The sequence below is a fragment of the Pinus tabuliformis genome, chromosome 9, assembly GCF_031772625.1.
Source record: "Pinus tabuliformis cultivar Carrire ecotype Pingquan chromosome 9, CPIR1, whole genome shotgun sequence".
NCBI classification, from domain to species: Eukaryota; Viridiplantae; Streptophyta; class Pinopsida; order Pinales; family Pinaceae; genus Pinus; species Pinus tabuliformis.
This window is the reverse complement of record NC_142307.1, coordinates 1767369844-1767394837: the sequence shown is the minus strand read 5'-3', so window position 1 is coordinate 1767394837 and position 24994 is coordinate 1767369844. Positions and strand designations below refer to the sequence as shown.

General features: G+C 38.2%; 1 protein-coding gene across 5 annotated transcripts in view; it reads right to left on the bottom strand.

The window, feature by feature from the left end:
• LOC149155853 (protein NUCLEOLAR FACTOR 1-like) overlaps positions 1 to 24994 on the bottom strand; it is a 252395-nt gene that overhangs the window by 136853 nt on the left and 90548 nt on the right. For 3 of the 5 annotated variants that reach the window (XM_089446073.1, XM_089446074.1, XM_089446077.1), the window contains 4 exons: positions 5170 to 5229; positions 4919 to 4957; positions 4717 to 4805; positions 4418 to 4482 (listed from right to left, as the gene is read on the bottom strand). In XM_089446073.1, the coding sequence (XP_089302199.1) occupies positions 4418 to 4482; positions 4717 to 4805; positions 4919 to 4957; positions 5170 to 5229 (253 nt within the window). The remainder of the gene's footprint in view (positions 1 to 4417; positions 4483 to 4716; positions 4806 to 4918; positions 4958 to 5169; positions 5230 to 24994) is intronic. The other 2 variants (XM_089446075.1, XM_089446076.1) reach the window with 2 other exon arrangements.

Below are 24994 nucleotides of genomic sequence, written 5' to 3'. Positions count from 1 at the left end.
CTAAATATCCTTTAGATAAGTTTAAGGAAGCCTCCCTTGTGGTCAAATATCACTAAAGAGGAGGAGAAAGTTTGTTGAGGTGACAGTGGCAACCTTTTTGCTTGTTTCCCAAAGGTCTGGTTCTTCCTAGTGTAGCTTTGCACTAGGCCTGCTGGGTTTTGCAGCAATAGTGACCATTTACACTCCAGTTGTCATGTGATGTGATATTTTATTTAGAGGTGCACTTGTGTAATGCAATTCATGGAGTGACAAGGTTTTGTTAGGAATGAATCCGAACTGGGAGGAGTTAGAGGTTAGTGGTTTGAAAGTTGGTGTGATGTTCACTTGTTGCAGTTATCCTAACTAGGATTGGGAAGCATTGTGGAGTATCATTCACAAACCATTGATATCTACTTGTTCTTCATTCTTATGTTAATATGAAGTATACATTTCTGTCTGAAATTTATGTAATTGCAAATCTGATTTATAGTTTATTTCTCATGATGATTTAAGTAGCTATAGTGCTGGTTTATCATGCTGATTTTGTATAACAGTCATGCTGATGTGTCCATGAGATCTGGGTATCATCTCCCAAGTTTGTATATGATTTGTGTTTGTTTCCTTGAGCTTGCAAGATAATTGGTTTATAAAGAAATGATATGCTGCTGTAATTGATAAATCAGATTCAGCCCTAAAGCTGAAAGTTCATTAGGAAACACGTCTAAGAAACCTAAGCAGGGTTGAAATATGAGTAGAAAGTACTGAAACACTTGAGTACACAAAACTCCTGAATTTTTAACACAAAGAAGCAAGGAAGTTAACGATTACCTGCTGCTTAAAGTTTGAACTCCGTGTTGATGTAGAGAAAAGGAAAAGAAAGCAAATGTTTACACATATCTTTTGCACTTGCTAAATACACAACCTCAGAAGTAGTATGCTTTCATTCACTATTAATGTGTTTTCCTTCTCAGGCTATTTTTTTCAGCAACTCCTATACAAGGCGTTTCTCTTAACCCTAAAACACAAAATTAGGGTTTCACTGATGTTTGACCTATAACTATAACAATTTAAATGTATAGTAACACAAGGGATGCCATCAGCATCAAGCATTGCAAGTCCAGAACAGACGTCCAGATATCCCTCTTTCTTACCTTCCCCCAACTTACCCTTTTATTACGCAGCTCTATTTGTTCCTATTTTACAACTTAGGCCGTGACTTACAAGCAGTAAAATTGGATAATAAGTAACTGTATCACCCTGAAAGTTTCCCAAAGTACTCATCCTTTCCAAGAATATCATCCTAAGAATCTATTTTGTCATAGACTATTAATTTATACTGGAACATTGATTTGAATACAAGATAAGGTTTTGCTCAAGGCTACATCTCAAACCCTTAGCTCATAGAACATGAGAATGGTGGCCATGAAGAGCCTGGGCCATGCTTAATGTATGATAAAGATGAGTAAAGCCTTAAGTCTTAATTTTTGCTGATAGCCTATTGTTCCATTGAATCATGGTACCAAGTTTGTTCGAATGAATGCAAATTATTACAACCTATTCCCAGTTATTCAAGTTATTTGATGCACCATTCCCAAGTCTGCTATTCAAATTATTTGATGCACCATTCCCAAGTCTGCTGCCATATTTCCCATGTTAACAAGGAAATTGTGAACGGCTGTCTTGCCAAGTCATTCACAAATCTCATTCACAAATCCAAGTTTAACAACCTTACTATCGAATAGTCCAACATGAAATGTATAATCCTTGAAAACCCAGGTTTCATCTCTAGCAACCCAGGACTTTCAGAAATGGCATATCACTGATATGGCATCCACAGAAAATTAAAATGGATGAAAAAAAATTATTTTAAATCACAACACTACCCATAAAATTCAACAATATGCTTGATTAACTCTGATTGGAGTGATTGACAGTTTCAAGGCTTTTTATTTCTTTGTATTCGATATAAGAATTATCATGAGATTATGATGTAAGCTATGATCATAAAGATCAATAATCTCAGGTTGTTGCATCACATGTTCTCGACTCTTCAGAGTCTTCTTAAAGTAGATCACAACCTGTCATAGATGACAAGTCATTCAGAAGAAGAGGATATTCCTGTAAAATGAAACCATGAAAAATTAATAGCAGATAGAAACACCCTTTTGCCAATTCCATCTCCCTAAATTTTATGAATATAGTGCACCAACAGACCATTATTCCTAAATACAGAAGAAATTTCAACACCTTTGCAGCAAGAAATCTATGCTTTGGTTCCAATGGCACTACATTCTCATTTAATCAGACACATAACCATGAGAAGATATCTATAGATTCTAGTTCCATTCATGTAAAAGATGAGAGGTTCCTCTCAAGATATGATTGATAAAACAATGCTGACAGGAATCAATTTTTTTTGCATCCTAAAATATTTGCATCTCAAGAGATTTGATCCCTCTCCGCACTTGGTAGATCCGCAGTTAAGATGGATCTAGGTTGGTTTGATTACCCACTCTAAATAGGCTATATTCCACATGAAAACCGTGTACCATGGGTTCTCATAAACTTCGAGCTCAAAAACCACCAGTAACTTCACCAAGTCAAGATTACCTTAACTAACCAACAAAAATTAATTAAAAAAGATAATAACGTAGAACTTTTATTTCAACATAGGGTTATTTTTATTTTTATTTCAAATTTACCTTAATTACCCAACAAAAATTGATTAAAAAAATAATAACGCGGAACTTTTTTTTGACATAGGGTTATCTTTATTTTAATGTAGAACTTTTAATTTAACATAGGGTTATCTTTATTTTATTGTATTTTGGCCTAGTCAAAATGTTTACAGGATGGGACATTACAACATCTCTTGCATATTGGGCTAGAGAGTGCCTCTTAGCGCAATCAATCCTTCCTCACTCTAGGAGGAATGGTAGTCTCCCTGATAGCTTTCCATATGGTTCATAGTACATACAAATGTCAACAGTGATGGCTGCACTTCTTTGAAAATCAATTTCCTAACTAAACCGATGCTTCAAGGACCCTTCAGAATTGCTAATTTGCTAAGTATTGCAGAGACAATAAGACTGAAGAAATTTCAACCCCCACTCCAGTTATCAGTTTTCCTTATCACTCCATGCATTTAGTTTTAAATCCAAACACGATAAAAATTCTAAAATCTGGAAATGATAATATTTTTCTGAAAACACAAATTTAGAGATTTTACAACTGCTGAAATTGCAGAAATAAAACACAACAAAATTATGACAGCGACACACAGAAAATAACATAGTGATTTTTTGTCAATGTGACCCTGGAAAACCCCCTACAACTCTTGGGGAAAACCAGTTTGAGAGCTCTTCTTTATTTCTGAAAATGCTTTTACAGAGAAACTAAAATACACAGTAAAAATTCCAGCAACCACAAATTACAACTTATCTTGATTTTCGTGCTTGAACTCCGCCTCGAAAATCGTGCCAATCAACAAACAGCCAAAACAGAAATTTTTACATCAATAAAACAGCATTAAATGCTGTACGGACAGCCTCGAAAAATGTGCCCAAAACTCTCTTCCTCAATTTTTGTGCCTTTCCCCTGTTGTTCGGTTTTTCCTTGGGATGTGTGCCAATAAATGCTGCTGCCCAAATTCACTGAAATATCTTCTTGCTGCTCTCCTTCACTTCCTCACTGCTCGGAAATTTTCTCCTTGCTCTCTCTTCTTCTTCTCTCAAATGCTTATGAAAGAATGAATGATCTTTTTTTCTTCTCTTCTCCTTTTATTCTCTAAATGACCTTTTGGGTTACCCTAAGATCTAATGGTTGAGATTCATTTAGATCTAAGGATGAGAATAAATGTGCATTTAATTCTCACTTTCTATTTTTTAACTCACCCACTTAAATAAAGACCCACTTAGCCTTTTATTTCCATAGTCACTTTTTCACTTTCTAATTCTTCATTCACTTTAATAAAGTCACCTTTAAATTATAATGTAACTTTACCACTTATAAAGTCACTTTTAAATTAGAATGTAACTTTACCACTTATAAAGTCACTCTTAAATTAAATTGACTTTACCACTTGAAAAGTCACTTTAAGAGAAAAGTAAAAAATAAATTTGGACACTTTTCCCTAGGCCAAAGATCAAAGCCTTAGGGAACCACTTGTCCTCTGGCACCCAAATTTTAACAAAAACTCTGTTACAAAAGGGATTCAGGTAAGTTGACTTTTGACCATTCTTCAATGTTGAAATGCATGGATCACGTGTACGTTGTTACCATGTGTCAATAATATGAACCATATTAAACAGGATCCATTATTTCACGGAAAAATCCAAAATCATAAGAGTTTCTTGTTACCAGCAAGAACGTAGAGCTTTCTCAACCAGTCATCTGTATTGAAGCGGCATTGTAAAGAGACAAATGTTTGATTGCATACCTGCATTAACAAAATTTGATAGAAGAATTGTTTGTCGATAGTAGCGTGCGTGTCCATTCAAATACCTGATCAAACAAGGGAAATGCAATACAATGGTTACTCTTTGGATGAAAGGATTGATTTGATATAACTTGAAGTTGTCAAAAAACATTCAAAGGTAAAGTAACTTATTCTAACTAGCAAGCGTAACAACAAGCAAAAGCAACATCTTCCATTCATGGATAAGAAAACAAAGGAGATCACTACATGCTACAAAACAAAAGTAATTACACTTTCAAATCATATTATAGACAACTAACCACTCTCGGATGCGCATGAAATCAGTGCCATGTTGCTTGGTCGGTATCATGTTTAATTGGTCAACAACAGAAATAACATGGGACCAATTCTGCAAAATCAATAGGTTTAATTTGTTTAGTTCTACAATGTCTTCGCATTACAGAAACTCGATACTTTACAATCATTACTATGCAACATGAAAATAAACGACATCAGGAATACCTGCATCAGAATGACATCTGCAGAGTCAATAACTAAAATCTGCAGAGTACAACCAACTAGATTTAATGATAATCATTCTATATAAAAAGTGGCATGGAGCACAAATGCAGATAATCTGAGAACTCACGCATAACATAATAGTCAGAAAAACAAGAAATGAATACTTGACAAGTCAATACGGGCCAACAAACAAAGCATTTCAAAATAGATCAACAAATATAATTAAACGAAGAAATAAGCTCCATCTTTACCTCTATGGAAGACAAGAAATCCACATCTTTATTCTTCTCACTCTCTGCTTCTCCAATTTTCTGGTAACATAGGAAGTATTCAGAGGTTGTCCAAAACTACAAACTCTTGGGCATTAAAACATATTAATCACAAAAAATAGATTTTGTACTAATTGTGCAACTCACAAGATCTGCACTGATACATAAACATGTTGAACTGGCAACAACTAAAATTTCAGAGGGATGTCGGGATGTGATCTTCACTTGACCAAATACATGATTGTTCCACCTTCACCTTCTTTATCCCAGAGTTCTGGCTAAGAGGGGCTATTGGTGTTGTGGTGGTTAAGATTGACTTTGTTGTCGCTTAGTGGTCATTTAATTCATTTGTTATTCAGCCTTATTGGGTGGTTATGGCCCACATTGGTGGTTAGTGCGGCAGTTAATCTTGACTTAGCAGTACCTTCATGGACATTAATGTCATTTATTGTACACCATTAGTGAATCATTAATTATCACACAACAGTTGTTAAGGTTAGGGTTGGGTATTTTAGAACCCACAAAAAATGGTTCTCACCACAATTGTAATCACAAATTTCATAGAACATGTGTTGCAGCAAATGTGCCCCCCACACCCTTGTATCAGTCATGTTTCGATATTGAAATGGCGAAACATGACAGAAACTCACTTGAAACATGTATCATACAGACTGAAACATGTTTCAGTGTCCATAAAGTGCATTTCCAAAAGATAATTGTTTGATTTTTCCCTTATTTGATTGTTTGGGCCCAAATTTTTTGTTCTAAGTTGTAACGCCTAATTAGAGGTCAATTATGAGTTAATAAGACTTCTAGAAGAAACAAAGACGGAATTTTTCTAAAGGGTTTCACTGTCAATTTGCCCCAAACAATGCTAGCAATTAATGGTAATGTTAAATTCTTAAAATAAAAGTTAATTGCTTTGGAATGTTTGAGAGTGGTTCCAACCTCTTTGGGATTGGCATTTAATCAAGAGCGCCTGGCCTTTTATGTATCTTGATGTTGGTATTGATAGTTGGACTCCTTTGTCGCAGCCATACCAAATATGTACCCTTCACTCAAACCAAAATCATTGATTAGGCATGTTACATTTTTTCTACCATATTTTAAAACTTTGATTAGGTAGTTTTGGTGTTGACTGATGTCCCTAGAGGATTGAGGTAGAGGCAAAGGGTGATAATAATGATGAGGATCCCCAATTCCAAAGATTTCAATGTCACATTTACAATGCATTTCTGTTTTGGAAACGTGGACCCATTTCCCTATATCATGCAATTTAGTATAGAGCTCACTGATTATTTAGTTACAAGGCTACCATGAAACATTCATGTCAATATCATGTTGTCATCAGCATCCTTTATCTTCAGCCATCATATCATATTTCAACAGCAATTGCTTTCAATTCCTAAGGCATTATATTCACCAATTTGCTAAGTGATCATCTACAACTCCAATTACAAAACAGCTGATATTTGTCTTAACAAGCTAGTTAACATTAGTCCATGCTTTAACATTAAGTGTTCATCCCTTCATTCTAGTAGATAGTTATTTTTATAAATGTATAGTAAGAAGCCTTACACCCATTTAAAACATTCAAGGATATTCCAGGCACCAATAGTCATACAAGGATTCCCCTATCCCAAATAGTCTTCGAATAAATAGAATTGCATCAACAAGAATTGCTTACCTAAAGGATATGATCCTCCCTTCTCTTTGCATGGACAACATTCACGATAAAGAGTTTGCAAAGAAACTAAACTCTCAAGCATTATGTAGATATATTTTGGGTAATCTTCATATATGACCACGTGCTTGCCCACCATGTGGGTAGTTGAGGCCATTTGTGGACTAGCCTGTGTGTAGTTGTGGGTTGTTACAGCCATTATTACACTTTATTGTATTTTATTCTATTTTAGGGTAAGGTTGGCCCAATCTCTTCCTTGGGGCTTGTTGTCGCCCAAAGTGTACAAGCAAGATGCGACAACGCTCAGGGCAAGGGCTATCACTCTGATCCCCGCCCTCTCTAGTTGTCTCCCAACAGCACGCTATGGGGGGTATTCCCTATGAAATGTGAAGATGAAAAGACTCATTGGCAACCAACAAGTCTGGGAGACACAACTGAATGGCCTAGCAACTTAGTTAATTTAGCAAGCTTAATGATTAGAATAGTTTACCTTGAGAGATCAATGCCTTAATGGAGTCAAAACACTTGCTTAATCGAATTGTCTACCAAGCTACGGGATGAACAGTTGTTGCTTCAAGATGCTTCACTATCCTATATGAGATGCAACACCTAAAAACTAAGTGAGACGCAGGATCTTGGTTTATTTTAAATTATATGCCTAATCTAAGTGCATCCTTCCTCTTAACTGTTTTGAAGTTAGTCTCTAGAGTAAGTTGTGAGAGAGAAGCCAAGGGGAAGCAAGCTAGGGTTTGATTAACGATCCCTCCCCTTGGGTTATAACCACCTGATGCCTCTGGCGCTGCAGAGACTGTGGCTCTGATGACTGCAAGGTCATCATGTTAACCACTAAAGAGTTTCTAGACTTTGCAAGCTAAAAAAGAAAAGGTGGCCTAGAGTCTTTCAACCAAGCTTATGCTTGGAAGTAAATCAATTAATGCAAGAGGCGTATCCTAAGATGCAAGTGCAAGATATGAATGCTCTTAAGGTTAGATTATTAAAATTTCTTAAGTACTTAGTTATAAAGATCTTCACTTATGAACAATAAGGTACTTAAACAATAAATGAATGACAATCTCAACCACAAGAAGGAGTTCCCAAATTAAACGGTGCCAGAAAGTGTTGTTGGTAAAACCAATAGATAATAGCCCAAGAGATAAACAAGACAAAATCAATGCTTCTTCAAGATTATAACCAATGAATCGCTAATATGCCAATTAGATACACGAGAGAAATCTAGACTTCTTATGGATGCAATTAGATCACTTATCACAACTTTGATTGAACTTGATTATGTGCTTAAAGAGTGAACTTAGATTACAAACCCACGAGAAGCTATCAATAATAAGTAATGTATCCAATTATCTAACAATGACAATAGCAATGAGAAACAAGATCATTAATCTACTATATTACTTAAAGCAATTAACCAACCAATTCAATTAGAGCATATGAATGAAAATGTTGAAAGACAACAAGATGCCAATAACTCTTTTGACCAAATTTTAAGTCTAAATCACTTCAAACCTAAGTTGCACGAAACACCGAAACGTTTTGGAGTTTCTAAAACGGGTACGTTTAGAAACATCACCTCCAAAAAATGGAAACGTCGATTGAAACATAAACCGAAACATCATATATGTATATATATAAATAAATCAGTGAATAACACATTATCTTTGCAAGAAAAACAGGAATATGACTCATATATGACAATTTAGAAGGAAAAACAAGTCTATATTAACTCCCATTGATGATTACATGATGGTCAAGTTTTGGCCAAGTTTCGGAATTTCGGGTACAGGTACGGCCCGAAACATCGGGTTCCTAGAAGTTTCGTGCAACATAGCTTCAACCATTAATGATTATAAATTATAAGAGTTCCATCAACAGTGTTCCACAGGGTCTCGTCCCCCCACCTGGGGGTCGAGTTTCCTAGCTCCCTCGCGCTCTGGGGACTTGGGGACAAGAGGGGGACATTTCCCCACGCTCCCAAAAAACAGGGTACGCGAGGAAACTTGAAAGGTGTCGTTTCCTAGGTGAAAAGGGTCTTAAGGGGTCTTGAGGGGTCGTTTCCCTGGGAAAAATTCGCAAATTTTTTTATGAAACACTGAGAGGTGGGGTGAATCAGTATTTCTTTTCAATTATTAATTTTATCAGTTAAAACATTCATATTTGGAACACAGAAGTAGATAACAGAAATAGATGCTTTTATTAATGTGGTCTTTGCAATAAATCAAATACCATATATATACATATATATGGTTTCAATCAGTTGCCAAGCACCAACTTGGACTCTTTGTGAGGCTCCAACCTCCAGAGCACCAACTCTATCTTGTCAAGGAACCAACCTTGATTTTAGGAGCACCAACTCCCAAGACACCAATCCTTTTAGTTCTGAGGCACCAACCTCAAGGGCTCCAACCCTCTGTTGTAGATTGTATGGATCTGTTTGGTTGTAATTCTCCGCTCCCAACCCTGCTGGACCTGTGACTACTTCTGTCTTCCTGCTTCTTCCTCCTCTACCAAAACTTCGGCTTCCTCTGTTTCTTACGGCTTTTCCAATAACACTCATCATAGCTTGGTCTCTGTTTTATATTCCTGACACCCCTGGCCTTTGGCTTCCTTTCTCCACTGGCTCTTCGGCTTCCTCAATGCTCGCTTGACCTTTCAGCTTCCTCTGTCTCTTAAAATCCATCAATACATACAGGACACATCAATGTGGAAAAGAGGTCGAGTAATAATTATGTTGCATATTAAAGAAATGACTATATCAGAGAAGCCCCCCTTATTTTTCAATATACATTCGCAATCGCAATCGCAACGATTCAGGCCCACTAAACTATCGAAAGCATTTATTTATGCATTTGGCCTTAAAAAACCCCGCGCAACACATATATTTGAATACACAGGAATACACGGAAAAAACTCGACCGAACGCTTAAGGTCGGACTTCAAATGCATTACGCCCGCATCTATAACTTCATCAGGGCCGCTCCTCCACAACTTTATCGCAATCGGCGCTTTATAGTGTGGCAAGGCTTTACAATATATGCATTATACGATGGATGCGATAATATATTAACTTATATTGCAATGATGTAGTCAGGTCCATGTTATTATCGCGGTCGCAGTTTTAATGTGACAAGGGCTTTAAGCACTGCGATACATAACTCCCAATATGACAGACGCGATATTATTATAGACTATTTTTAATGCCTCCGTTGGGTCCATATATATATATATATATATCGCAATCGGTGGTTCGGGGGTGACAGCCCTTTATACATTGCGATTACCGCAGATGCGATATAAAAATAGGGCATTTTATAATGGTGCAGTGGGTCCGTTATTATAACGCATCTATATATATATCATAGTTTTAAAAAACGGCCGAGTTGGTCCGTTTCATTGCCCTCCGGAGTGACTCGGTACAAAAAACGGCTCGGTTGGCCGAGTCATCGCTGACTCGGCCAACTCGGCCGTTTCCTGTACTGACTCGGCCGAGTCACAAACAGCAGCCCGTAACCCACTAAAACAACGATTTAACATTATTTTAATGAAATTTTAAGGGGTTTGCTTATTGGTTTGGACTTCAAGGTGTTTTATGAATTAGCTAAATGTTATTTGGGATCCATTTCCCCCTCCCAAACCCTATTTAACACACTCAAATGCTCTCTACTATTGATATGCTATTCAAATTTCATGGTAATGTTAAATTCTTAAAGTAAAAGTGACATTCTCCTTAATCTTCATTTTCATCCTTTTACTTAAATTTTTAACATTACAATGAAATGACTCGGGATGTTTGAGAGTGGTTTCGGCCTCATTGGATTTCATATGGAGAAAGTAGAATTTTAGATTTCATTCAAAATCTAGCAGACTTATCAGTTTTTCAGGATTTCAGGATTGCAATGTTTCCATTGAATTTTGTCATGTATTAGGGTATGGAACTCGTATTTAATCAAGAGCACCAATCCCTCTATGTACCTTGATGTTAGTGACATTGGTTGTCGAACCCCTCTGGGATTCGTTCCCAAACCAGGAGCTTCTGAAAATATCGCTCCCGCTCCCGTTTTCGCTCTTGCTCCCAAGTAACACAAAGAAGAGAAACCATTTGAATCAAAAACGGTTAAATGATCTAGTTTATGTCCAATACAACCTCCGACTCAGACGAAACCATTTGCTAAACAAAAGACCTGATTCAAATCCCATTGTGTTGGAAGACATTGATCCAACATCAGATTGGGTAGTGGAGAGTCGTCCAGCAAAGTTTGATCCTGAAATTCTGATGAGGATCTTGATTTAGATTTAGATATCGAGACATCAGTTGAACTTGAACATGCTGTTCAGTTGAATGCAGATCCCAATCCACCAGCCTCTGTCTCACAACCAGCAAGGACTCCAGTTGTAGGTGCTTCCTCTGCTCAGCCACAACAGAAGTGCAGCCGTATATCTACTCTATCTCAGCTTGCATCTGTTGTAGTTGCACAGCCTGCTAGTGGTACCACTTCTACAGCTACAGTTGGAGATGATGATGAGGAGGAGCCATGGGGCCCCCTGTCTGACTCTGATGATGATCCAGAGATTGATTGACATGATCTTGGCTCCTCTGGAAGTAGCTACTAGCCAGTAGTTGTAGTACTAGCACTGGAGTCTGGTCACAGTTTACTTTTGTTGTAGAGGCCATTTCTAGCCTCCTTGGTTATGTGTTTTTTGTTTTGAGTCTTTGATCATGTATGACAGTTGACTATGTATTGCCATTAGGTACCATTTTGATATAATGGATTGGTTCATGAGCCTACTTTGATCATATGTTGTCTTCCATCTATATTATAATGCTGTGTGTTTGGAAACATGAATGAAAATCTTTAAAATTATGTTTTTTTATAAAAGAAAAAAAATATTTAAGGTATTTTTTACAACGACCGAGTCATTGAAATCGAGCCAGCCGAGTCATTACCGTTTCGGAGTCGGAGTCGGAGTCGATCCTTGGCCGAGTCGGAGTCGGAGTCGAAGTTTTAAAACTATGATATATATATATATATATATATAGATATATATATATATATATATATATCGCAATCGCATATATAATATACATATATATCGCAATCGCATATATAATATACATATATAACTTATGATATGATATTTCCGATGAGGCGGACGCGATATGATATTAAGCAGTTGTTGATACATCCGTCGGGTCCATAGCTTATCGCATTCGGCAGTTTTCCCTTGTTACCTCTCTTCAAGACTTGCGATTACTACGGATGTGATATTACAATAGAGCATATTGTTATGGAACCATTGGGTCCGTAATACATTTCTTTAAGGATTTTTCACGGTTTATAATTGTTAACTCCTCCGTTATGCGATACTCTTGGCATATGCGATACTTCCGATAGTTCTTCCTCTTTGCTCTTTCTTGGGCATATATTTCATGTGATACTCCCGATATGGCTCCTCCGCTAACACTGTTTATGCTCCTCCAATGACCTCTTCTTATGTTCCTTCGCTGATGCGATCCTCTTTCCAGTGGCTTTGCTCCTGTTCTTCACAAGTCTGCTCTGCTTCTCCTTGGCTTCATATTGACATTAATGACAACCTAGATCAACAATCTCCCCCTGTGTCATTGATGGCAATATTCTTCTTCTCTCCCCCTTTGACATCAGTGGCAAAGGAGTGCACAAGGACTCTCCCTATCGAACTGCTCCCCCTTTCCTGCAACAACTTTATGAATCAACTTAAGTGATGCTAAAGAGATAACCCCCATCTTTTGACGAAGATGTTCAAATGCTTCTTGAGGAAGAGGTTTTGTGAAAATATCAGCTATCTGCTCCTTAGTATTGATATATTCCAAGATGGTGTTTTGTTCAGCTACTTATTCATGAAGGAAATGATACTTGATTGGTATATGTTTGGTCTTTGAGTGCATCATTGGATTTTTGCTGAGGTTGATCGCACTTGTGTTATCACAATAGATGGTAATTGGTTGATTTGTGCTGATGTTGACATCTTTTAGAGCTTCCTTCATCCATAGTATTTGCGTACAACAATCTGCGGCAGCGATATACTCGACTTCAGCTGTAGATAGTGATATGGATGTCTGTTTTTTTACTGAGCCAAGATACTAAACAGTCTCCTAGGAAGAATGCATTTCCACTAGTACTTTTTTTTTCGATCATCGACACTTCCGGCCCAATCAACATCGGTGTATGCAGTCACACAAGAGTTGAGCTCTTAGGGTACCAATGACCAAAATCAGAAGTTCCTTTCAGGCATCTGAGAATTCTTTTCACATCCAACAAATGGGATTGTTTAGGAGTTGATTGAAATCTTCCCACCATTCCTACTGCTTGCATAATGTCGAGTCTTGTAGCAGTTAAGTACAGAATGGCTCCAATTATTGACCTGTAATGAGTTGCATCTACCAGAGGGGAGTCATCATTCTTGCTCAATTTGCAATTTGTGGTCATAGGTGTGCTCATGGGTGCATAGTCTTCCATTCCATATCTTTTAAGCATGTCTTTAAGATATTTGGCTTGAGATAAAACAGACTTGTCGTGGTTTGAGATACTTGTAGTCCAAGGAAGTGAGATAACTCTCCTATCATCGACATCTCAAACTCTTTTGACATGTTTTGAGAAAATTTGTGGCTCATCTCATCATTATTACTAGCAAAAATCAAATCATCAACATAAACAAGTGTGACTAGTAACTTATCCTCATCTGCCTTTATGTAGAGATTACTTCCTGCCACCCCCTTCTTGAAGCCTTGTTGTTGTAGATAGTGATCCACTCTTGAGTACCAAGCTCTAGGAGCTTTTTTCAACCCATATAATGCCTTTTTCAACTTACAAACAAAGTCTTTTCCTTCTATTAGATTAAACCCTTCTGGTTGCTCCATGTAGACTTCTTCCTTGAGTTCCCCATTCAGAAATGCTGATTTTACGTCCATTTGATAGATTTTGAATCCTTTTGAGCAAGCAAATGCCAAGAACATCCTGATAGCTTCCATACGAGCTACTGGTGCAAATGTTTCTTCAAAGTCAATTCCTTCAACTTGTGAATAGCCTTTACAAACAAGCCTTGCCTTGTTTCTGATGATTTGTCCATCTTCATTCATTTTGTTTTTGAATACCCACTTGGTTCCTATTATGTTTTTGTCCTTTGGACGAGGTACCAGCTCCCATGTCTCATTCTTCTCAATTTGAGACATTTCTTCTTCCATGGCTTTTACCCAATGAGGATCCTTACTTGCTTGAGTAAATGTTTCTGGTTCTATCATGGATAGAAGAGCAACATCATTTTTCCTTGGTGTACTTGTCATTCTTCTTCGTGTCTGCATCCCTTCATCTACATTGCCAATAATCTGCTCTTCTGGGTGATATTTTTGGAGAAACTTCATCTTTGAAGGGGTTTGAGATGGTTCTTTTTCCTTGGGTTTTTCTTGATCTATTTCTTCTTTTTCAGGTTCTTCTTCTTCAATGAGAGGATCAACTTCATGTTCTTCAATTTCTTTTTCTGGAAGGTCTTCATCAATCTTTACATCAATGCTTTCCACTATTTTCCGTAGTCGATTATTGTAGCACTTGTAGGCTTTGCTCTGTGTAGAATATCTAGGAAAGGTCCCTTCGTTAACCCGAGAATCAAACTTTCTTGGTGAGCCATCATTGATTTTTATGAAGCACTTACTTTCAAAAATCTTGAAGTATTTTACTAAAGCAGGTCTTCCTTTCCATAATTCATAAGGAGTCTTTTCATTATTTGGTCTTAATTGAGTTCGATTCAAGGTATAGACAGTTGTCCCGACTGCTTCTCTCCAAAATTTTGGTTGTAAGTCCGCTGATATTAACATTGTTCTTGCCATTTCTTGAACTGTTCTGTTTCTTCTTTCAACTACCCCATTTTGCTTGGGTGTTCTAGCAGCAGAGAGTTCTCTTTTAATTCCATGTATTTTACAGAATTCATCAAATTCTTTTGATGTGAATTCTCCCCCTCTCTGTTCTGAGACACTTAATCTTTAAGTCCTTTTCATTTTCTACAAGAGCTTTAAGATTCTTAAAACACTCAAATGCTTCAGATTTATATTTTATAAAATATATCCACATCTAGTATAGTCATCAACAAATAAAGCAAAATACCTTTCTCCTTGGAGTGTCGAAGTTCTAGTTGGTCCACATAAATCAGCATGAATGATCTCCAAAGGCTTTGATGTAGAAAATTCCTTGGTCTTGTGGCTGGTTCTAGTTTGCTTTCCATGTTGACATGGACCACATATTCCTTGATTTGGTTTGAATAACTTTAGGATGTCTCGTACTGCTTTAATCTTGTTGAGATTGATCAAGTTATTGAAGCTTGCATGTCCAAGTCGCTTGTGCCACAACCAACTTTCATCTGTTTGACTTAAATAGCATTTATCTTCTTGAATCTTGTTCAGAATGTAGATGTTGTCTGGTGTTCTAATCCTTTTCGCCACAAGTTCCCCTGAGGAAGAGTTCCTTATTTCACAGTCTTTGGTGCTAAAGACAACATTATGTCCTTGATCACAGATTTGGCTAACACTCAGGAGGTTGTGTTTGAGCCCGTCTACTAGCAAAGCATTTTTGAGCTTTTCATTTTCCATTAATAAGAGTAATAGTTCCTTTTCCAGCAATTTCGGCAGATCCACTTCCAAAGGATACATTTCCTTCCTTTTTGTTCAATGAGACAAACTTCCTTCTGTCCCTTGTGTATGGAGCACCCACTATCCACAAACCAATGATTTTCATTATTTTGAGCACATAGAGCTAGGCCACATTTATCCGTGTTGGGATTCTCACTTCTTGTTTTTCCTCTCTTGAGTGGGAAATTTTGTTCATTGTGTCCATTATTATTACATAATGAGCAAATCATATCAAATTTGGCCAAGGGATCAAAAGAATTGTAGGTCTTGATTTGTCCTTTCCCTTTGGGGCCATATGGTTTGTTTATTTGATCCTTCAGTTTTGGTGTGTCATTCTTACGAGCCATGCAATGTCTAGCTTGATGACCAAAATTTTTACAATGGAAGCAATGCCCAAAAAAGTAGTTTTGTACATGTTGTAATAGCCACGATTTGAATCAACATTCTTCCTTGGAGTTACTCTCCAAGGAAGAATGTTGATACTTCCGATAGTTTTTCCTCTTTGCTCTTTCTTGAGCATATATTTCATGTGATACTCCCCATATGGCTCCTCCGCTAACACTGTTTATGCTCCTCCACTAACCTCTTCTTATGTTCCTTCGCTGATGCGATCCTCTTTCCAGTGGCTTTGCTCTTGTTCTTCACAAGTTTGATCTGCTTCTCCTTGGCTTCATATTGACATTAATGACAACCTAGATCAACAATGAAACAAAAAAATCATAGTTTTTAATATTTGTCGACCGACAGTTGAACGGAACTTTGCTCCTTCGTTGAAGGGAACTTTGTCGCTCATGTATCAGACTTGACTTTTATATTATTCAATAATCATAGTTGGAAGTGGAACATCAATATGGTTTAAACTTTAAACTTTGAAGTTTAAAACTTTAAACATTTATAATTTTATAATGTATTTTCATTGTGAATTATTAGTAAGTTAGTAGACTAGTGGTTACACTATACAGTTACAAAATTACATGTATGATGTACGATTATAATTTATATGATAATGATATCAATGATCATGCTTTTTGTTTTAAATTTGTTTCAGTTATATGATTCACCGATTTATATTTTATATTTATAAGTTTTTAAGACCCCGACGTCCCCCCATGTTTCCTAAAAATTGGTGGGGAGCTTTTGCATAGGCCGCTCCTGCGTATCCCTGCTCCCTCGCCTCCTCGTCCTCGAAACTTGGTGGAACATTGATTCCATAGTCAATTTTGGAGACTTATAGGTGATATATTATGCTGCAACCTTGTTTTCAAAGGTCTGCAATTTTACATAGCAGTCAAGAAAAGATGCAACGGAACTTTTGCACCTTCGTTGAACGGAACTTTGCTGCTCATGTATCAGACTTGACTTTTATATTATTCAATATTCATAGTTGGAAGTGGAACATCAATATGGTTTAAATTTTAAAGTTTAAAACTTTAAACATTTATAATTTTATAATTTATTTTCATTGTGAATTGTTAGTAAGTTAGTAGACTAGTAGTTACACTATACAGTTACAAAATTACATGTATGATGTACGATTATAATTTATATGATAATGATATCAATGATCATGCTTTTTGTTTTAAATTTGTTTCAGTTATATGACCCACAGATTTATAATATATATTTTATATTTATAAGTTTTTAAAACCCCGACGTCCCCCCACATTTCCTAAAAATTGGTGGAGAGCTTTTGCATAGGCTGCTCCTGTGTATCCCTGCTCCCTCGCCTCCTCGTCCTCGAAACTTGGTGGAACATTGGTTCCATAGTCAATTTTAGAGACTTATAGGTGATATATTATGCTGCAAACTTGTTTCCAGAGGTCTGCAATTTTATATAGCAGTCAAGAAATGATGCAAGATGTCAAAAATAAGCTAGAAAATCAATGCATTAAGCCCTCCAATGATTTCCAGTTGATTATAAGACTGCTTAAAAGCTATAGATCAGACTTTTAATGTTCAAATCAGACCTCAAAATAACATATATCAGACTTGAAATAATTCAGAAAATCAGTGATTCAGTCCTTCATAAACCAACAAGGTGCCAAGTTATCAATGTAGTATTGCTGGTATAAACTGTCATAAATCTGTGATCAGCATCTTGATTGACTATTTTAAGCATTTTGTATCTTGTGGAATATTGTTAAAGTTTACATGTATATCTCTAAGCATTTTCACTTGTCTAAGATTGCAATTCACTATTGTTAAGTACTCTTAAAAAGATTCTAAATAAGTACTTAAACAATTTAAGAAAATCTTAACTCAAGATAAATCTCACTCATAATGTCTTGCATAAGCATACTAGATCTAGATTTGCATTACTAATTTACCTCCTAGAATAAGCTAGGTTGATAGAGACATCAAACAACCCTTCTTATCTAGCTTAAGGGGTCTCGGCAACTCTTCGGTGGTTAACACGGTGCCCTTGCAGTCGTCAGAGCCACAGTCTCTGTAGTGCCAGAGGCATCAAGTGATAGGAGCCCAAAAAAAGTATCATTAATCAGGCCCTACCTTGCTTCCCGTTGGCCTCCTTCCCACAACCTACCTTGGAGCCCAGCTTCAAAATAGCTAAGGGAAGGTTACACTTAGACTAGGCATTTAACTAAAATTTACCAAGATCACTGCATCTCACATAAGTTCTAGGATTTTCATATCATATTGGTTAGTCTACCATTCACGCAGTGAGTGTCCATCTGGTCATTTGGTTCCATTTTATAAGAAGCAAGAATTTGTGACTCCATTAAGGCACTGGTCTCATAATAGAAAAACTAATCTAATCACAATCTTGTTCAATTTCAACCAAGTGGTTAGGCCACTCATCTATGTCTCCCAAGTAAGTTGGTTCTCAACTTGTTTTCCTTCACTTCATTCCAAAGGGACTACCTCCCATAGCCTGTTGTTGGGAGACAATTAGAATGGAGTGGGCGGGGATCAGAGTGATAGCCCCCGTTTTGAGTATTAGAATATATCTCTATTTAGTAATGCTCAGTCTTTTAGCTGTTTCTATTTTTATTCTTTTAGCAGTTTCTTAGATGAAACTGTTTGTTCTATATTCTACATAGAAACCTGATGTTTCTATTATTGTAAATATCTTTGTATTATCATTGAGCTGTTTGCTCCAGGTTAATCAATTCATTCGATATTCTTTTACATGCGTGTTTCGCACTGTTTTATGGTATCAGAGCAAGGTTAAGAGATTTTTTCTTGAACAGTATTTCTCTTTGCATCGAAATCTCTTGAGTCCTTTCTAAGGTCGAGCCCTCTGTAAGCCAGGCAGCCTTCACTGAGTCTTAGCCTCGGCTTTGCTCGCTGTGATAAAAGCTTACAGTCGTCCATCTCGATACAGAAATGGATTCTTCTCTTGCATGATCATTTTATTAAAGAAATAACTTTGTGGCGGTGACTATCTTCGTGGGAGCAGAATTTTTTTTTACTGGCCAGTTTTGCTGGGAATCGTGGATCCGGCTATCTTCTTCTTCACCTGGCAGCTACTCGACCACATCGAGGAATTTCTCAGCATTCATGATCCAGGTGTTTTCTCTCAAAACTCACTTGTGTTTTTTGAAAGACAGAATCGTGGTTTGAAAATTATATCTGCGGGCAAATTCGTGATTTTAGTTTCAGGACTGTCAAACCCGTGGATACGCATTTTTTTATAAAACTCGTGGATATTCTTTCTGAAGCCCGAGGATTTATATTTGAAGCCTGTGGATACTCATTTGAAATCTGTGAAGATATATATTGGAGTGGATATATATTTCTGAAACCCCGTGGTTATTTATATAATTCCGCAACCCGTGATTATATTTCCGGCCCATTTTCGAAACCTGTGATTATAATTTTTTGCAGTCGTTCTGAAACCTGTGATTATATTTCCGGCCCGTATTTGATAACCCGTAGCAGCTGAATTTTGAAAAAAATCGTGGTCCATATATATTCCGTTGAATCCAGTGATAACCCGTATGTGATAACCCGTATGTGGCAGTTGAAACCTGTGATAACCCGTATGTGATAACCAGTGGTCCATATATATTTTCCGGCCCGTATGTTGATAACCCGTGGCAGTTAAACCGTGGTCCATATATATATATATTCCGGTGAATCCTGTGGCAACCCGCTGAGTCGTTTTTCAGTTGAGACGTAACGTGAAGGTGTTCGCGGTACCGCTCCAGTCAATCGGGCTCACATAGTTGAAGCCGCACGAGATCACGTGACGGGTTTTCCAGATTCACGGGTACGGCAAATACATTCCAGTGACGGCAAACAGATTCACGGGTTTGTTTTCAGATCCACGTATTTTTGGTATTTTCAGATCCACGTATTTTCCAGATCCCCATAAAGGTATTTTCAGATCCACGTATTTTCCAGACTTTAGTGACGGGTTTGACTAGAATTTGGATTAAAAAATATTGTGATTATATTTGAAACGGTGGGACCAGAAATAGCATCACAGTTATTTTTCTGAAGTGGGATCAGACCAGCATCACAGTTATCACAGATCTGAGAAATTTTTTTTGTATGCAAGTCTATTTTTTTCAAAACAGAATTTGTTAAGATTTGCTACAGTCATCTTGAAAGAAGATTTTTAAGCAGGCAGCTACACTTTGTTGTGTGTCAGACTTTTGTAAAATGGCCACGATGTTAGAAGGAAATCAAGCCTTTTATGCCTTTATGGCTAAAAGGTCTTCAGATCATGTTCCTTCTTCTGCATGGTACATTGATTCTGGTGCATCACGCCATTTCTCTCACAGGCGTGACTGGTTTATTGACTTCTCACCTTTCAGTGATTCCGTGGTATTTGGCGGCGGTGAAAAGTACACAGTAGCTGGCAGAGGTACAGTTCAAATTCAGTCTGGTGGGCGCACACTCATATTTCTGAATGTATACTATGTTCCTGGTATGGAAATTAATCTGCTGTCTGTCAGCCAGATTATGAGGAATTCTCCTCAGCTTGATGTTGTGTTCAGTGCACACAAGTGCTCTATTATTGACAGAGAGACTAGTCTAACAGTTGCTGTTGGCTTAGAGGACCATGGTCTATATAGGCTACTTGACACCGGTGACTCTCCAGAAGTGGCTCTAGCAGCACGTGTCTCTCCCATCAGTACTCTTTGGCATCAGCGATATGGGCATCTAAATATGCAGTATCTCTCTCAGCTCTCCCAGGAGGGACTTGTGTCAGGATTACCTGATATTCAGACTCAGCAGTTGGGGGTATGCGGCGCCTGTCAAGCAGGAAAGCAACATCGGTCTTCATTCAAGAATGGAGAATCTTGGCGTGCATCTAAGGTACTCCAGTTACTTCACGCTGATATTTGTGGTCCTATGAATACAGCTTCTATCACTGCTTGCAAATATTTTTTACTTATTGTAGATGATTTCAGTAGAAAGATGTGGGTGTATTTTCTAAAAAATAAATCTGATGCACTTAGTACCTTTCAGAAGTTTAAAACCTTAGTTGAAAAAGAGTCTGGCTGTAACATCATGACTCTTAGGACCGACAATGGGGGGGAATTTTGTTCTTCAGCTTTTGCCAATTTCTGTGATATTCATGGCATCAAACATCAGTTAACCGCACCCTACACTCCTCAGCAGAACAGTGTTGTCGAGCGCCGCAACCGCACGGTTGTTGAAATGGCTCGTTCCATGTTACAACACAGGAGTGTTCCAAACAGATTCTGGGCTGAAGCAGTATTTACTGCTGTTTACCTTCTTAACAGATCACCCACTCAGGCTGTTACAGGGAAGACTCCTGAAGAGGTTTGGTCTGGCCGTAAGCCTAAGATCAGTCATCTCAAAGTATTTGGCTCAGTTGCATATGTTTGGATTCCAGCTGCTAAGCGCTCTAAGTTGGATTCCAAAAGCCAGAAACTCATGATGACAAGGTACAGTGATCATCACAAAGCCTATAGGCTGATAGATATAGCCACTGGTCGTCTTAGCTTCAGTCGGGATGTAGTCTTTGATGAGGACAGAGGATTCTTTCAGCAATGTTCTGAGGATCAGCCTCACAGTGTTCTTCTTCCAGTCGGTCCACCTGATGGGAGGGATGATGTAGCATCAGTATTTGATAATACTCTATCTGAGCTTCCTCCAGAAGCTAACCCTCCTCTTGCTGTCCCTATTGCTCTTGACCCTTCTCCACCTCCTTCTGATATTGGTTCCTCTGCTCCTGATATTGGTTCTTTTCTTCGGCCTAAATGGTGGGCTAAAACCATAGGTGATCTCCGGGATGATGAGCTCCTTGAAGGTAGAACTTCTAGACATAAGAACAGACAACAGTCTACAGTCAATTTTGCTCTTATGGCTAACATACACAGTATTTTTGAGCCTCAAACCTATTCAGAGGCTAAGGGTACATCTGAGTGGGAACAGGCTATGGAAGCCGAATTCCAAAGTCTTCAGAAGAATCATACATGGACACTTTCTGATCTTCCTGCAGAGAAAAAAACCCATAGGCTGCAAATGGGTGTATAAAGTGAAATACAAAGCTGATGGAACCATAGACAAGTATAAAGCTCATCTTGTGGCTCGAGGGTTCTCACAGAAGGAAGGCATTGACTATGAGGAGACTTTTGCTCCTACAACCAAGATGAGTACCATAAGGCTTGTGCTTGCCCTAGCAGCTCAGTTCAATTGGAAAGTTCATCAGATGGATGTAAAGAGTGCTTTCCTAAATGGTGATCTCCAAGAAGAAGTCTACATGACGCAGCCTCCAGGATTCAAGGTTGCTGGTCAAGAACAGAAAGTGTGTCGGTTAGTTAAAGCAATCTATGGATTGAAACAAGCTCCTCGGGCTTGGTACATGAAAATTGATCAGTACCTGACAGATCAGGGTTTTCAGCGGAGTCCATCTGATGCAAACCTGTATATCAAGCATACTGGTGATGATATCTTGTTTGTAGTTGTCTATGTGGATGATCTTATCATTACTGGCAGCTCTGCACATTTGATACATGGGATCAAACAAGATCTATGCAGAACTTTTGAGATGACAGACTTGGGACTTCTTCATTACTGTCTGGGGGTTGAAGTGTGGCAGACTGAAAATCAGATCTTTCTTTCTCAGTCCAAGTATGCCAAAAATCTTGTGGAAAGGTTCAGAATGCAGGATTGCAAACCGGCCACGACTCCTATGGAACCAGGGCTCAAACTTTCAGCACAGTCATCCTCTCCTCTTGTGGATGAAACTTTATTCAGGCAATTAGTGGGCAGTCTCATCTATCTTACTGCTACCAGACCTGACATCAGTTTTGCAGTAAGCTACATTTCTCGCTTTATGTCAGCTCCTAAAGCTGATCATTGGATAGCAGCAAAGCGGGTGCTACGATATGTGCGTGGTACTTCTGATTATGGCCTCTTATATACTCGCAGCTCCAATCCTATTCTCAGTGGCTACACTGACTCTGACTGGGCCGGTTCGGTTGATGACCGTAAATCTACAGCTGGGTATGTGTTTCGTCTAGGATCTGGTGCTGTTACTTGGACTAGTAAGAAGCAACAGGCAGTGGCTCTCTCCTCAACAGAAGCAGAGTATCGGGGAGCAGTTAAGGCAGCCTGTGAGGCAGTTTGGCTTCGTCGTATGCTTGCAGATATGCATGTTTTTCAGACAGGGCCTACTTCTTTGTTTTGTGATAATCAGGGAGTGCTCAAACTTGCCAAGAATCCAGTCTTTCATGAACGAACAAAGCATGTGGAAACTCACTGCCACTACATTCGACAGCTGGTTGAAGATGGCTCAGTTCAGTTGCACTATGTTCCCACAACAGAGCAGCCCGCCGATATTTTCACCAAGCCTCTTGGTCCTGATAAATTTGTAAAATTTCGCGGGTCTATTGGTGTTGTAAATAGATTGAGCATTAAGGGAGGGTATTAGAATATATCTCTATTTAGTAATGCTCAGTCTTTTAGCTGTTTCTATTTTTATTCTTTTAGCAGTTTCTTAGATGAAACTGTTTGTTCTATATTCTACATAGAAACCTGATGTTTCTATTATTGTAAATATCTTTGTATTATCATTGAGCTGTTTGCTCCAGGTTAATCAATTCATTCGATATTCTTTTACATGCGTGTTTCGCACTGTTTTATTGAGCATTGTCACGGTGCCTGTACAATCCACGTGACAACAGGACCTAGCAATCCAACTTTTTGTATGTAATGAAGGGATTTTATATTATGATTTTTGCATTAGAACACTGTGTAACTAGATAGGAGCATAGTTTTAAAAAACGGTCGTTTCGAAACAGAAATGGCCGAGTTGGTCCGTTCCATTGCCCTCCGAAGTGACTCGGTACAAAAATGGCTCGGTTGGCCGAGTCATGGCTGACTCGGCCAACTCGGCCGTTTCCCGTACTGACTCGGCCGAGTCACAAACAGCGGCCCGTAACCCACTAAAACAACGATTTAACATTATTTTAATGAAATTTTAAGGGGTTTGCTGATTGGTTTGGACTTCAAGGTGTTTTATGAATTAGCTAAATGTTATTTGGGGTCCATTTCCCCCTCCCAAACCCTATTTAACACACTCAAATGCTCTCTACTATTGATATGCTATTCAAATTTCATGGTAATGTTAAATTCTTAAAGTAAAAGTGACATTCTCCTTAATCTTCATTTTCATCCTTTTACTTAAATTTTTAACATTACCATGAAATGACTCGGGATGTTTGAGAGTGGTTTCGGCCTCATTGGATTTCATATGGAGAAAGTAGAATTTTAGATTTCATTCAAAATCCAGCAGACTTATCAGTTTTTCAGGATTTCAGGATTGGAGGATTGCAATGTTTCCATTGAATTTTGTCATGTATTAGGGTATGGAACTCGTATTTAATCAAGAGCACCAATCCCTCTATGTACCTTGATGTTAGTGACATTGGTTGTCAAACTCCTCTGGGATTCGCTCCCAAACCAAGAGCTTCTGAAAATGTCGCTCCCGCTCCCGTTTTCGCTCCTGCTCCCAAGTAACACAAAGAAGAGAAACTGTTTGGATCAAAAACAATTAAATGATCTAGTTTATGTCCAATACAACCTCCCGCTCAGACGAAACCATTTGCTGAACAAAAGACCTGATTCAGATCCCATTGTGTTGGAAGACATTGATCCAACATCAGATTGGGTAGTGGAGAGTCGTCCAGCAGAGTTTGATCCTGATGAGGATCTTGATTTAGATTTAGATATCGAGACATCAGTTGAACTTGAACATGTTGTTCAGTTGAATGCAGATCCCAATCCACCAGCCTCAGTCTCACAACCAGCAAGGACTCCAGTTGTAGGTGCTTCCTCTGCTCAACGACGACAGAAGCGCAACCGCATATCTACTCTATCTCAGCTTGCATCTGCTGCAGTTGCACAGCCTGCTAGTGGTACCACTTCTACAGCTGCAGTTGGAGATGATGATGAGGAGGAGGAGCCATGGGGCCCCCTGTCTGACTCTGATGATGATCCAGAGATTGATTGAC